Source organism: Tauraco erythrolophus, chromosome 11 (assembly GCF_009769465.1).
Source record: "Tauraco erythrolophus isolate bTauEry1 chromosome 11, bTauEry1.pri, whole genome shotgun sequence".
NCBI classification, from domain to species: domain Eukaryota; kingdom Metazoa; phylum Chordata; class Aves; order Musophagiformes; family Musophagidae; genus Tauraco; species Tauraco erythrolophus.
Genome location: NC_141475.1, coordinates 7,268,181 through 7,284,046, shown reverse-complemented (window position 1 = coordinate 7,284,046; position 15,866 = coordinate 7,268,181). Strand labels below are relative to the sequence as shown.

General features: G+C 36.5%; 1 protein-coding gene across 1 annotated transcript; it reads left to right on the top strand.

Moving 5' to 3' along the window:
- The first annotated feature begins 1,153 nt into the window (after positions 1–1,153).
- Positions 1,154–15,545, top strand: RBP1 (retinol binding protein 1). The gene is made up of 4 exons (XM_009986349.2): positions 1,154–1,226; positions 1,834–2,012; positions 12,695–12,796; positions 15,492–15,545. The coding sequence occupies exons 1-4, from the start codon at positions 1,154–1,156 to the stop codon at positions 15,543–15,545; spliced, it is 408 nt and encodes a 135-aa protein (XP_009984651.1).
- The last annotated feature ends 321 nt before the right edge of the window (positions 15,546–15,866 follow it).

The window sequence follows — 15,866 nt, the reverse complement described above, 5'->3', positions numbered from 1 at the left end:
CTTTGACCTTTTTAGGACCCTGAATAACTTTTTGTGTTCTGACAGTTTGGACAAGATATAGAAATAAATCTTTCTTTCATGCAAGCACTTAAAAAGGCATTCACCATTCATGTCACTTGTAAGCCTCCAGATTGACAAATTACAGACAGTTCTCATCACCAGATTTAAAATGGGTTTCTTTGCTTCTCTGATCCAGAGTCTTATAGAAGAGTAAATAATTCTCAAAGCCCTGGTGTAGATAACATATCCAAGAGGAACTTCAGCTATACCATTTGAAAATACACAGTGGAAAATAAATGAAAATAGCTGAGGCTGTCTCAGTATTTGAGCCCTAATGTTAGCCAGAAAAATCTGTTCTCTTATATGTTGGTTGCCTGTTCTGCTAATTCAGTCTATCTCATTTTTGACAGAAGAGACTGTCAAAGAATATAAAATCTCTATATTTGTTTCATTGTTGCTTAAATGAACTGAAAGCCTGCATTCAGTAGTGATGTAGTGTTTATAAAAAGACAGTATTAACCAGTGCTTCTTAATAGAAGTTTCTGCGTAACTGGCCCTTTTTGAGCCCTCAGTTGGCTGAACAGCTTTCACTGGTAGTTCTCTAGAATTAAGGAGCTTGTGGAACAAGTTAAAGCTATGCTAGACACAAATTACTTTCACTGAAAGAGTCTGTATGATCATTTTCTGAAAAGAAGGTGGTATAAAGTAGCTTGAACATAGTCAAGGAAGAAGGATTCACCTCAAAAAACACACATGATAAGCCCTTTCACAGCTTTGGCTAATATCCTAAACTAAAGCTACTTAAAAGGGTTTTTTTTCTCAGTGGCATGAAAAATTAAGTGTAACATGGTTAAAATGGACCTCCAGATAATCAGTAGCCTTACGGAAGTTCTATGGAAGGTGAATGTTTCATTCTGTTTAAATCAAGTCATCCTGCTGTCATTAGAAATCTCAGAGGCTCAGCCTTGCAGAAGGACTTAGAGGCAACACTTCAACAATAAGCGGATTAGAAGGACTTGCATAGCTACGTGGTCTAAAAAAGACATAAAAGAAACCAGAATTCAAACTCGCCCCCAAGAAAGGCAGTGAGCTTTGTGGTGCAGAATCAACACACTATTCGGAGACTTTGATTTTGACAGTTACCTAAGTAGGGATGCCTGCAGATTTCAATGGTTACTGGAAAATGGTCAGCAATGATAACTTTGAGGAGTATCTGAAAGCATTGGGTAAGGTTCTCTCCATGTTTCTTAAACAAATAGTCAATAAATTCAACCTCTCAGTCTTTACATGAATCTATTTTTTCTTGCACAGTCATAAATCATTTTTGTGAGAAATGTTTTTTTCAGGAATGCACTTTAAGAATTGCCTTATGCAAAATTGTTTTGTCTTAAGCAGCCTCTACTTTTTACCATCTTGAAGCTTACATTAACAGAGATTAAACTACATAGCTTGAAGAGGTGACAGATTTCAAACTTAAAACCCATAATTTGAAAGAGTAAAATTTGTATGTGTAATAAAAAGACAATAATGTACTTATTGCAATTTTGTGTCTTTGCATTTGATGTAAAGTGTTAGTATTTCTATAGCATTATTGAAGGCCTTATTAACTGTCAAATACAAATGGTATTTTTTAGGATTTCATATAATCAGAAAAATCAAAACATAACTTATTTAAGTTAAAAGAATTAAATTATGGACTTTTTCCTGATGAGGAAACTGGCCTGAAAGATCTGGACATTTATTTATCTTTGTTTGTTTTAGTTCTCCCAAGGGCTACAAGCTTCTTTTTGTGGTAGACTTTTCTGGATTAAAAGAATTCTTTTTCTTTTTCAGATGTAAATGTTGCTGTAAGAAAAATAGCAAACTTGCTAAAACCTGACAAAGAAATCCTTCAGAACGGGGATCATATGATCATTAAAACGCTAAGCACTTTTAGAAACTACATCATGGAATTTGATGTAGGAAAGGAGTTTGAGGAGGATTTAGCTGGGGTGGATGATCGCAAATGCATGGTAAGAATTAGAACTGTAACAACAGACCAAAAAAATTATAGTAATAAATTGAGGCCTTTTACAGACCACATCTGTTAACTAAATGTGTGGCTATTCCTAAAATTATTTCTGTGTTTCCCAGTTTGCCCAGATGTACACACAGTTTTAGGCGTGCCTTTGCATTAAAGGAATGCTAATTTTAATCAGGAGCATGAAACAATTTTATCAATGAGTGAATAGGATCTTCAATGAAACATTATTCAATTACTGAGATATTTGTTAGTCAAAAAGAAACTTAGATTCAGGCTTTCAAAATTTCTTTCCTGAGTAATGTTTCCTCAGTAGAGGAAATCCACTGATTGCAGGGTCAGGCACTATTCCCCATGTGTAACAATGGCCAAATGCTTAGAAATTGCAGCTTCTTGATCTTGTTCCTGTGCTCCTTCCTTCCTGGGTGTATTTATTAGAGCAGATGTGTTAATTAGCCTACTGGAACAAATCTTACTGCAATCGGTAAGCAAACACTGAGGACTCTGCTTTATGAGCTCTTTTTCCTTGCCAGAAAGACAATGTTTTCTAACTTCTGACTGACAAATGCCAGTTAATAGGAGAAAAACTTGAGGATATCAAGTTCTTTCCTGTTAGTTTGAAAGCCTGACACCTGCAATATCCTACAGTGAAGAAGTTGATAAGCAAAAGAAAATCATCTCAAGAGGGCCTATAGAGGAACAAGCACATAAAAGAGAATTAATAGGTTTCCATTCTTAGAAAGCCATTTAAAACAGATACTGTTCTCTAACACTAGGAGATGCACATTGGCTGTTGCTCTGGTGATGGCAGGAAAAGGAAAGATGGTGAAGATCAGAGAAAAAGAATGGCTAGCTAGCAAGTGCCTCAACTAATCCTTCTGTACTCCTTGTTACAGAGGGTAGAAGCATCATAGAGTGCAGAATACAGAAGTGACAGAAGGGAGAAGGCATGTCCATTGGTGTATACGAAAGTCCCCCAATGTCATAATGCAGTTTTGACTGCTGGAAGCCTCTTAATCAGGATACTGAGGTCCGGATCCACTGAACAATTATGAGCCCAAAGAAAGACTTTGATGGTAATTTAGCCACCTATGTCTAAGACAGCAATATTCAAAACAACTGCTCAAGCCCTAAAAATGTCTGAAGTCCTCAGTGTTTGAGTCAATGAATTACTGGTTTGTGTGCGTACAGCTCTATCTCCATCTAAGCATTGTCTGTACTTAAGTACCATTAAACTCTATCTAAAGGAGGACTAAAACATCCTCTACATGGTGGAAAGGAGTAACTGTGCTCTAAGGTTGTCTAGCATGTACCTGCAATGAGTTCTTATAAAATGTGTCAGACAACCACTGTGCTGAAAAATCAGATTCAGAGACATGGAAATGTGGCCCTTGCCTAGTCCTGCTTTTGAAATGCTGAATAGATTTAACACACAACTCAATTTCCTGACAAATACCCTAAATAGTTCAGTAACAGGCCAAAATTCTCTACCCTATTTTGCTAAGTTGAGTGTTTTCTTTTTCTCATCTATAGCTTGTGAAACTGCATGCCATAAATTGCTTAATCATTAACAGTCAACCTGTGTAATGGGAGAGACTGTGAATCAATTATTATTTATATTGGGGACCAAGCAGACCACTAGGCAAGTTTTATCCAAGTAGCTCAATGTATGAGAAGTACAAAGTAACATGGATAAGGCAAATTACACGTTGAACATTAATCTATATAGCAGAGCAATCATCAGGAGACTAGCAAAAATAACCTTAGAAGTAATTCATCCAATAGGTATAGATAAGTTTTTCTTTTAATGAAGAATATATCATCTAACTAGAGTTAACGTGTCAGTAAAAATAATATTAGCATGGTAAGCAGATTAGATCTTGTGTTTAATTCACTGAAATTGTGTTCACCTTTCAGTTTTAAAACGTCTTTGAGTCAGTCAGGGTAGAGTGTAACTACAATTCCAAATCAATACTGTCTGTGATAAGTAAAGTGTAAAAAGTTTTGCTGATACTTATTTTGACAGTAGGTATTGACACTCCTGTGATAGTATAGGCCCCCTCCTTCGTTTCACTTAGAATTTTTTCGGTTTGATAGTTGGTCACTCCTGGAAGCCTGTCTGAACTTTGTGGAACAGTGAGTTAATTGAGCTGGGTAAACTTTAGCAGTTTCAGTTTGTTCTTTTTTTGATCCTTAACTGTTGCTTTCTTGTATGCAACATGTTTTAGGTGATTCTGTGTTCTTAAGGGATATAGGTAACAGCAGTTGATGACATCAGTTCCTTTAAGATTATGTTTCTGTTGGGAAGTGAAAACTTGCTACTTTGGAATCTCAAGACAATCAAAAGACCTTCCAGTTTAGTTAAAGATGCAATTTCTCTGTTCTGTAAAACCAAAGATCAGGATAGTTGACTGCACAGATGTGTGGACAGAGGAGAGATGGCTAATCACAGTGCAAGGTACTTCCAAGAAGACAGTTGATACTCAATGCGTTCTAAGCATCACTGAAACCGCGTATGGAGCAAGCTGCAGTACAGCCTGGTCTCTGAAGAAATGCAGACAAGACATCTGCATTCACATCTGCTCTATAATGCTGTCGTGCTTCTCCTGGGGCTTTTCCCTAGAGATTTTTATCTCCTAGATAAAAGTTAAAGAAGAGTTTCTCTATTTGTTTTGCAATTTTGTGAAAGATGTGTTTCTGCAAGTTTGATCATACTTAATGTTTAGAGTGGTTAAAAACTTGGCAGTTTGAACTGCAGAGATAAAATGAAACTTTACGTATTCAGGAGCATCTTTTATTCTTTGCAAATGTTTAAAGGTGCACATTAGATGGGGTAGAAAGAAGTTAAGAACATGAATATTGTATTACATTATTTTTCATATGATATGAAGTTTGAATTGAACCATGTGATAAAGTTTCTACTACTTTGAATTCAGAGTTCATGGTTTTAACTGGTAACATATATCAGAGGTATAGTGTACAAAGACAGAAATTCCAAGTTAAATGGATAACTACAGCTTTGGTATTTCCTGAACTGAGTATTTGATCCTGCTTTCTTCATTCTCAGTGAAGCTCTAATCTCATCATGAAACTTCCTCTATTTTAAAGATAAATCCTATAATCACTAGTTGTGATGAATTTAGTGAGCATCTCTGGTATTGCACTAAGTATAAAACCTTGTTTCATGCACGTAAACATTACTGTGGAAAAAATTTACTGTGCACAAAAGAGGCAAGACCTTATTGAAATAACAGTTAATTGATAACCATCTTCAAAAGTATATTTCATTCATCAGCAGATAATTTTGCCTCCCTTTTTCACCATCAGTAATAAACAGTGAAGCTGAGGAAGCATCTGCAATGAGAAATATGTATGAGTCAACATGAGAACAGGGCAGGATCTGACACTGGGCAGACAAGTTAGCCTTAGGTACCTTCACAGTGTACTTGCTTAGTACGTCAGTCAAAAGTGTATTAAAAAGTTAACTGAAAAAAATTAAAGGCTGAAACAAAGGCTGAAGTTTCATGTTCCAAGTGTTTGCACCCAATGAATCAAAGCAGACTGAGAATGGGATAGCTCAGATGCAAAAATTGCTTCCCCAAAATTTTTACTTTTCTAATCATTTTGCTGTTAAAGTCCAGAAATTTTTTTCATTATAATTTTTCTCTGCTCTTCAAGCATTTGAATGGGACTGAATTGCTTTAGCTCACACTATCCAGAATGAATCTATCTTTTTACAGAGACTAAGGGCAAGTGATCTGTTTAAAAAATCAAGAAAGATTCTATGTTCTAAAAACAGAACAGCAGAATTTCTTGGATAACTGAAAACAGCGTTAGTTGCATTAGAATTGAATATTCGGCTAAGCAAGTGAAGGATGCTTCAGTATTTCGGACCCTTGTGCTCTTTGGCATAGTAATTTTTTCTTTGACATTGAAGGAGGAAAGGACAATGACTGGGCACTGGTAAACAGATAAAACAGCAAGAATTTGAACCTGAAAGTGGGAAGTAGTACATGTTAACCATTTAGTTACAGAATACACACAGAATGTCACCATGGATAAGTTATCAAATGGGTGTTTAGGGTTCCATTATTGGAACTGATAAAACTTTTAGTCATAGTTAAGACTTGCTAGGGTGGTATAGGGTGAGGGGGATTTGAGAGTTGTAGAATTCACTTATCAGATCTATCATACTTCTTACCATATGAAGGATCTTCCTGAAAATACATGTTAAGACAACCACGTAAGGATTATTCATAGGCACCTGACCAATCCTTCTGTCACACAAACCAGTGCTGGTTACATGTGCTGTATCCTAGTGAAAGGTGGTAAGTTGTCTGAAACTCATCACGGCTCTGTTTTAAATAACAAATACACCTAATGTGAAACTGATTCCTTTCTAGTTTGTATTCAGAAAAAATGCAATGAAGTTTAGTTGCTCTGGACATAATTCAATTTATACTGCTGCAAGGTCAGAATAAAGCCCTGTTACGAAATTACATGGCTCATGAAGCTTATTTAAGTATTTAGGCAGGGTTCCTCTCTTCCACAAATGGAATTCATAGCTGTTAATCTAGTTTAGAGTATTGGAATGAAGACTTTGCTGCCAGAAAAACAATGAACAAACAACATTGCAATAGTTGGAATTTCAGTAGGGATCGTCCACAGGGCGAAACGACTCAGAATAAATTGTGCCTGTCTAGTAACATGCAAGATCGGAAATATGTCTTTACTTGATCCCTCCGATTCAACTATTTGGTTTCTTTACCTCTTCAAATGCCGTCTTTTTTGGCTTGTATTTTCTCGTATACTGTCATGGAAAAGCATTGTTCGAGAATGACTGTTGCTGGGAGGTTTTTTAATGTCATTGCCTGTGTGCATATACTAGTTGTCTTTCAAATCTAGTGCCCTCTCTCTCGGCAGTACTGTAAATTCCCCAGCTCCTCATTGGAGTAATAACTGACTTTTAGGGGTTTTAATTTGAAGGAGGTAGTCTTCATGTAGTTTTCATGTTGATACTTCTGACCTTTTACAAAGTGCTGTCCATAAGCGAGGAAGAACAGTTCTCCAGTCAGCCCCTCTGAGGCTCCAGAGAACACGGGTCCCCTCTTGGATCTGTCTCAGGCTCTCTCTAAAACTCTCGTTCGCTCAGTCTCTGTGCCTCAGTAAAGCAGGGCTGTTTCCTTTTTCTGCCTTGTTTCACACTACATTCTCTTTTGGCATTACTGCTTATTACCTGTAAGTGATATTCTCAGCACACTTGCACAGTGATATCAAATGAGATCTCTAGAATCTTTTGCCATATAATTTAAGATGTCATTAACTTGAAATTTTGCAGTGCTAGGTTCGCGTCTAAAACCCGAGACTGATCAGAAGCTTTGAGCTAGTTATTCACAAAACCTCTGCTAACATACTGAAGCTTTGTAGGGGAGGTGGTTTTAGATGGGCTTAGCATTTCATTTTTTTGTGAATCCTAAAAAGCTTAGAGAGTTATGAATGCAGAAAGTGCTATCAGAAAGAATCAGCTGAAAACCTGAGAACCAACTTAGCAAATCCAATTTTGAATGACAAACCATTAGTGTTATGTACAATTGCATCTTGTTAAAATTACACAGAGGGTAAATCAATTATACACATTAACTTAAACAGTAAGTGTCTTAGAATCGATCCTGGTCCTTGCAAAAAGTGAACTGGATGTACTGTTTTGTCTTTTTTTCTATGGCATAGGATAAACACAAGTCTTTCTATTTTTGTATTATTTGTATACAATTTTATTTCAGTAAGAAAAAAAGCCCCATCATTCTTAAGAAATGAAACATGATGCACTGTCCAAAACATTGATTCTACTCCTCCTCCCACGTATTGTCACTTGCATAGCCTGGAGCTTTTGCACATTTACTTTGCTACTCCCTGGAACATGTCTCCAGTCATTGCTTTCCTTCATTGCTCTTGCGAGCAAGGACTCAAAATAAGGAATTTGAACATTTAAGATCTGATCCTATCTGACAGCAGCTTACCCTTTAATGTAAAATTTGTCAATCCAATCCTAAGCCCCTTTGCTAGCAATGGAGATGCTGACAATCATAGACGCAAAATATGGCTTTTAGAAGCGTCTCATCTTTTGACTACGGTGAACTTCAGTGAGCTTATCAGTCAGGTACAGAATGCCCATGTTACAACCAGCTTGTCTTTCACTAACAGTCTGAGCGAGTTTGTAAGGGCATGAACACATTTCAGAGACCTGTAGCTACAGATACCTATTATGAGACATCACATCTGCCAACCCCACAAGCAGCTGAGAAACGAGTTGTATTCACAGAATCACAGAATGTTAGGGATTGGAGGGGATCTCAAAGGATCATCTAGTCCAATCCCCCTGCCAGAGCAGGACCACCTTGATCAGATCACACAAGAACGTGTCCAGGCAGGTTTTGAACATCTCCAGAGAAGGAGACTCCACCACCTCTCTGGGCAGCCTGTTCCAGTGTTCTGTTACCCTTACTGGGAAGAAGTTCTTCCTCATGTTGTACTACCAAGTATTTCCTACGAGTTGACTTTGGGAGTTCTGTTGCTGCACGGTTAGAAAAAGGAATGCTGAAATGGAAGGTTAGATTTGTAAGTGCTTTTGCAAGGTTGAACTGAATTTAATCAGGGAAGGAAAGGTTGATATAGACTTTTAACATCTAACTTGGCTAGAGGATGGCTGAACATGTATACCCTTTGTCCAGCAACAGTATCTTGAGATAAAGTCCAGGAATCCTACCACTAATTTATGTTTTGGGTTTCTGGTGGTTTTCTCAGTAGTTGATCTATCTGTCACCAACCTGCCAAACAGGGATTTGATGAGATAAATGGAGTTACAGGAAGGAGAGACAACAAACCCTGAATATGGTTTTAGTCCTCCTGTTAGCAGTATGCAGCATGCGTTCATCACAGAAGGTCATAGGTGGTGACTATAATGTTACAGAATGCCCCTTCACAGTTAGATTAGATTTTGTCTATGATATCAGCATTAGTTTATTCCATCAGCACTTCATTTGATGAAAATTGTCTCTGCAGACTGCTTACCAGAGGGTTTTATATCACTTTGACACTTAGTACAGATGAAAATGCTTTACCTTGAGAGGCTATTAAATATCTTGTTAAATATATTGCCATGTTTGACCAAAAATTCTAGGATATTTTCTTTGGTGTTATTCGTAAACACAATACAGAACACAGCTCAAATTGAATTTTCCTATGTCATCTGACCTAAATTATTTTCCATCGTTTAATCCCTCTTAAATCATAATTACAGTCATAAAATGACTGGTCATTCTCATAAGCAGAGAATTAGTGGATTGAGATGGAGGATGGAGTGTGTCATGCAGTTTTAAAGCATTGCAGTGATTTACTGCACCATAATATAGAGACAACACTGAAGGGAAGTAGAAGAAAAGCAGAACTGGTACTGCTGTGTTTCTCCTACAGATGGGAAATCAATAACGTATTTTTGATGAAAGGTGGAAGCTGCAATTCATATTTGTAAATGCAATGTGTTGAAAATCTATGTAGCATTAATAAAAAATGTTCGTGGACTACTTTAAAAAAAAGGTTTTTTTCTTTCATTCACCTGTAAAATACATTACGTGTCTTCAACTGCAGAGCATACGATACAAGCAAGCACATCAGGAATAGCAACATGAGAATGAGAAACATGGTGCAGAGCCAGCATCAAATGTTTTTGCACTTAGACCTCACTGGGAAATGCAAAGTTCTCTGGTAAAATGGTTTGAGGAATATTGTGTAAATTACAAAAGTCAGTATCTCTGGCTGCGGGTCAATATGACTTGCCACTAGAAGCTGGAAATGTATCTATTGTGATTCTGCAAGACTTCACTATTGTTACTGCTACTGGAGAGAACACAAATACATAGTGAATAGATTTGTTTTTACTAAATGTTTCATTTAATAAATCTACCTTGTCTCATAACTGAAAACAGTAATGAGAGTACTTTAATTACCATTTCTTCTAGCCTTAATTTTCAGGAAGATGATGTTGCTATGCAGATGTATTTAAATCTTCCTAACGCAAAGAGATTAAATCACTAACAAAAGTACGTGAATGGCCAAGTAATAAAAGGAAAATATCTAAGTACACAAAAATAGCGTGAGACTACAGAAATCATATCCTAAAACTAAAGAAATTTTGAACATTTTTTGTGTTCTTAGGCTTCAAAGGCTTCTTCACCTCCCAGGGAAGCTTCATTCTCTGTGATTACACCTCAAGAATAAAGAGCATATAATCCAAAAGACATGTAATACTGGTGGTTAGAATTTTTAAGAAAAGTTAAATTGAGGCAAGACTCACTCTATTTATCTCACTCCATTAACTTTCCTTGTTCTTCTTCAGTATTTTTAATCACAGTATCAACTAATCGCATTAATCACTATTTTCTGTTGAAGTTTCCTACAAAATTATATGCATTTGACCTAAAAAGTATTTGTCTTAGGTTTAAGTATGATCAGATAGTACGTAAGCAAAACTTAAGCTTGCTTATGACAAACTAGATTATGTACTACTTCGTTGAAAGGAATAAATGAAGTCTTCATTTTATCCTACAAGTTGTACAAGATGCTCAAGAAAGCAGGAGCCTTCAGTTTTAGAGAAATACTACTTTTTATTCTGGTTGATTCTGTTACCATCAGGAAACTGCAGCTTTCCATTGTCCTCAAAGTTTTTCTACTTCTTTGGCTTGCGGAGGAAGATGAAGAACAGGAACTGTCCGCCCAGGGATGCTGTGCACACCAAACCCTGGCAAAGATTTCAGTCATTGCAGATAGGAGCCAGTAGCTCAGTTTCTGTAATCAGGCAAAGCTTAGGTAATGCTATTATCAAAATGGTGGCAAACAAGGTTAGTTATAAAAGACTGTTTTCCTAAGAAAAGTTGCTTTACATAAAAGGTAAAGCATTTCTTTATCTTGATAGTGTGTGCTGAGAGAGGAACAGCAACTAAAGGTTCATCCAGAACTGCCTTACTAGACTATTCAAGTGCTTGAGTCCTAATTATAAAATGGCAATATCTTGATCCAATCTTTAAAAATAAACTTTTCCTCTTATTTACCAACATTTGCCCTACAGTGGTATTTTTGGAATATTTTTGTTGCATTCTGACTCAAATACTTGGAAATGTTCTAAAGCAAGCATTGCAGTATCTTAGCTGTTGGTAAAGGGAGGAGGACTATTAGGAGCAGCCAGTGCACATAACAGCCATAGCAACTCCGACCTCAACTGATACTCAATGTGTGTCTCAACAGAGATTTCTGGAATGCAAGAATGTATTTTCAATATGAGATAAAAGAGAAGTTTCTGTCTTCTGTATTAGTTGCATCTTTTATTATATGAGACATTACAGTTTGACCTAAAGAAAGAACAGATAAAAATGCTACTGATTGATCTTACTGTCATAAAGCAGTTGTTCCTGCTAACAAAGAAGACATTATGTTCTCCTGCAATACATTCTGTCCTTTATAACCTTAATAGCAACATAGCCACATACAAAAATCAGAAAGTGTGTAGTTTACTCATATCCCTTCAGTATTTGTACTTCTCAAAGGGAAGGCAGAGGATGATAACCGAGAATAGTGGCTGATAAAATAGCCTGGTTAACGATCTGTGGTTATCACCAAATTGACAAAAGCAATATCCAGTCTTGACTGGAAAAACAAGAAAGCCAGACAAAAAAGAGTGTTGTTTTCTGAGATGAAACAATTTCAATCACCCTTGGAGGCTGAAGAAGTTAACGTTTCCTTTTCTGATATATTTATTTTTTAGAATTGTCAGAAAGTCTCAGATACGTTAACTTACAAATTAAACATTTTTCACTTTGACTAGAATTATTTGTTATTTTCTGTCTCCAATTGGACATCTACAGATACAAAACATACATGGAAGAGGATATAAACTATGAGGACCACGTTAACTACAGCTTTACCCAAAAGCGTTGTTCCTGCCTACATGAGCGTTTTGTACGTTAAAAGGATATGGCTTTTTAAAAATGTTATCTACTACTTGGTTTAAATACATCATTTTACAAAAGTGAACAAAAGAATTTGTGAATGCGTTTTCCAAATTTCTCCAGCTAACACAAAGCAAGGTGCTGGCAAAGTTATCAATTTGCTGATAATTCCAAACCAATCTGCTCGATAATGGAAGGCAAATTAAGATGCGGGTAAAAAACAGCTCAGGATTTAAAAGCCTTGTTCACCCATAGCTGCCAGTAGGTGGCTACTTTTTTCAGGTCGAGCAGCTGGGGAATCCTTCTTATGGTGGAAAAAAAAACTAAATCTCAAATTTTTGGCTCCTTTTGCAAATACAGTGTTAGACTGCACATCCCTTCTGCTGCTGTATTTGTCAGCAGGGAGAGAGTAGTATGGTCTTAGACAATGATTTTTATGATATTTTTTCTTGCATTTAAACAGCTTTATCTAATCCTTCCAGGTTTTGGCAGGCAGTTGGGCAGCAACTTTCTATTTAAGCTCATTTCTTTTGTAATTATCCTAAGTGTTACAACACTCTACAATTATTCTTGTGAGATATGTTAATCATTTATTATATTAGAAGTTTTGCTTTAAGGAAACTAATCATAATATCAGAGAATACTACAGTAACACTGAACATATCTATTTTGTTAGACCACTGTATCTTGGGATGGAGATAAGCTGCTTTGTGTACAGAATGGAGAAAAAGAAGGTCGTGGTTGGACCCAGTGGATTGAAGGAGATGAAATGCACCTGGTAAGATCATGTAACAGGTTTTAAATGCCACTCTATTAAAATGGTTAGGTGTAATGCAGCAGACTGTGTGCTATGTTACCTTGGCTTACTTTGACATAATTAAGTATTGGTGCAGCATTTGATTTGTTTCTAAAGCAACAATTTCATTTGGAGCCATTATGCTTTTATGTTCCTTACAAAGCCTGCCTTTTTTCAAAGCAGTACTCTTGTGTTAACTGTCTGTCCAGACACACTAGATTGAAATGTTTACAGTGAGGAAGACATTTAACAGAATGTCCTTCATACAGTCCGTGAAATATGCAGTGTGGGAGCTGATGAAATTATGCATATAACAATAAGCTGTAAGGGGAAAATATACCATTGTTCTTTTAAAATAATTACAGGCCAGGCTGCATTACAGATTAGAAAACTAAAACAGCAATTATGTTTTTGAAATATCCTGTTCTTTTGGATCATCATTTTTATCTTTCTAAGTTAACAGGACCTGAAAAAAGATGCTTATTCTTTTCTCAGATAGCTCTTTATAGTATCCTCACTCTCTCATCAATGTGGTAAAAGGCAGTCTTCCTGCTGAGATAATAAAATCCAGCCTCCATTTCTGTTCTCTGTTCAGTACTATTAGCATTCAGCAGTCTAAATTGATGTTCTCTAAATATTCAAATCAGTAGCAGAGTTATGGACTTTGCAAAAGTACCCCAAACTCTTCATTGCTAAAGAAAATTTTCAGGAAGTACTGTAAGTTCCAGAAACCAGTTTGGGAAAGGAATATATATGACAGATCCTACCATGTGGACTACATACTTGATATAATGCAGGTAGGGAGAAAGTTACTGTGTAAGTGATCACTTTATACCTGAGGTCATGGGTAGGGCAGAAGCAATAAAAAGGAGACTCTAGAATAATATATATATATATATGTATGTATGTTTACACTCATTGGCGCTTGTACAATTTGTCACGATCCGTCTGTCATACACAACAATCTGTACAAAGTTACTTCTTGCAAAGAGAGTACCAAGTATTTTAGAGGCCAGTCTCCAATATTTCAATTTTATATTTAAATGAACTTCAAAAGATGTCCTCTTTACTTTTCTGAATCCTTGCTAAGGTAACTCCATTAAACATATAGTAAAAGGGGCCCATTTAGTATCTTATTTTTGACCAGCCAAGATTACCAGGTCCTACACTCTTGAGAGTCCTTTGATATTACGGGCAGTTGCCTCTAAAAAATTGATACTTCGATAGCTTTATGATCCTATTGAACTTCACACAATGAGTCAAGTGTTAATTTAATTCTTTCGACAGTTCTATAGAGAGTAGTACCACATCCTTAAGTAGTTTATTGCCTGCTATTTTCTCCATTTCATTCTATGGTCTGTACTTCATAGTTCTTTTTCCTCCTTAGATTCTATTTTATGTGAGTGACTTATTTGACCATTCTCCATTTTCTTTTGAGTTTTATTGCCCTTTTCTATTGTATTGATTGCTTCTGCTCTGTAGGTTTTTGTCACTGTCAGCAGAAGGAGTACACTCCTTCTTCCGGGTTACCTACACAGAAGTGAACAAAACAGGTCCTAACTAAAATCACTTTACCAGTCTGCTTGTTTCATCAATGCATCATAGAGCGCTTTCTCTTCCTAGGGTCTAGCAACCTATGCCAATAAGGTTACTGACTCAGTGTAAGGGTTTTTTAATATGTCATTTTATCGAAGTTCTCCATAAGAAAATGCGTGTAACTTCCCAGGAAACTCTGTCTCCTGTTTCTTCAAAATATTTTGACAGCTTTATTAAAAGTCTTATCTTGAAACAGAAAGTACATCCCTCTGCTTGGTCATACATAACCTTCGTCTTTATGCCCCTTAAGAAGTTCCACCCCTTTTTCTGCTTCCACCAAAACCAGTCAACACCTCCACACATCCCCACACATACTGTGTGCACTTCTCAGGTCTAACGTCAGTAGTTCCAGTAATGGGGAGGATTAAACTGCATCTTCAGTGATATTAGCTAAACAACAGCAGGCCTCACCAATGGGCGCCCAAGATGTAAACATTGTTGCAGCTGCCTACCCACAGTTCACTATGATCCAATGACTAGCAAGTACGGATTTTTTGAAAGCTCTTACGGAACAAAAAGGAACAGTAGACAGCATTAGGCATCCAGAATGGTCAAGTTCACCCAAAACTCACTGCTGTGCAGTGATTTATGGACCTAGATCAAATCTTCTGTACACAACTACCTGTCCTTTTCTAGCCATGATCATTGTGTTGCTAGAGTGGGCTTTCGGCTGATTTCTGGTTTTGTAGGTTTGAACTACCCGTCAGTCAACATACAGATTCAGAACTGGTTATTCAAATCCATCTCCAAATAATTTCTTTATGTGTCCAAAATAGAGAATGCCCATTTCAAAGACCTAAGCAGTTGCACACACTGCAAATAGAGAATAATGCACCAGGAACATATTTGGCCCTATAAGACCTGAGATCCCAAAATAACTTCGTTTATGTCACCTTTCACCAGAAAACAAACCCAAATCAGCTAGTTTCTTTTAGGATTAAAAATAGCCTAAAATATGTACAAGCTACTCAATCTAATTTGGTAGAAAATGATGGGTTCAAATTAAGCTGGACATACACATGAATGTATAATGCGTGCGTCTTATCTAAAAGTTGTATTTTTAATTATTTTCTCTTCCTAGGAAATAAGAGTGTGTGGAGTCAAGTGTAAGCAGGTCTTTAAGAAGGTACAGTGAGCCTACTGCTGATACAGAAGTGAAGAACAGTAGAATCTGCAGCCTTACCACCAAATCTCCAAATGCTAGTAATGAACATCACCAGTGACTAGAGCAAACACAGAAATGAAGATCACATTAGAACTGTATAGTTAGAATAAAATATTTTTAACAAATCCTTTTAAACAAATAACTGCAAATAAAACTATTTTTAGAAATGTCAGAGATACTAAACACTATAAGTGTGTGCGTACCATCATTCTTGTCTACACCAAAATAGGACTGTTTGAAATAAAACAACATACTGGAGTTTAAGACCTTGTAAGCTAATTTTTTTACTTA

Bases quoted from the DNA above. Each gene is read 5' to 3' on its own strand.
- RBP1 (XM_009986349.2), top strand. From the start codon at position 1,154: ATGCCTGCAGATTTCAATGGTTACTGGAAAATGGTCAGCAATGATAAC. The intron at 2,013-12,694 runs GTAAGAATTAGA...CTATTTTGTTAG, and splicing joins TGGATGATCGCAAATGCATG to ACCACTGTATCTTGGGATGG. The intron at 12,797-15,491 runs GTAAGATCATGT...TTCTCTTCCTAG, and splicing joins AAGGAGATGAAATGCACCTG to GAAATAAGAGTGTGTGGAGT.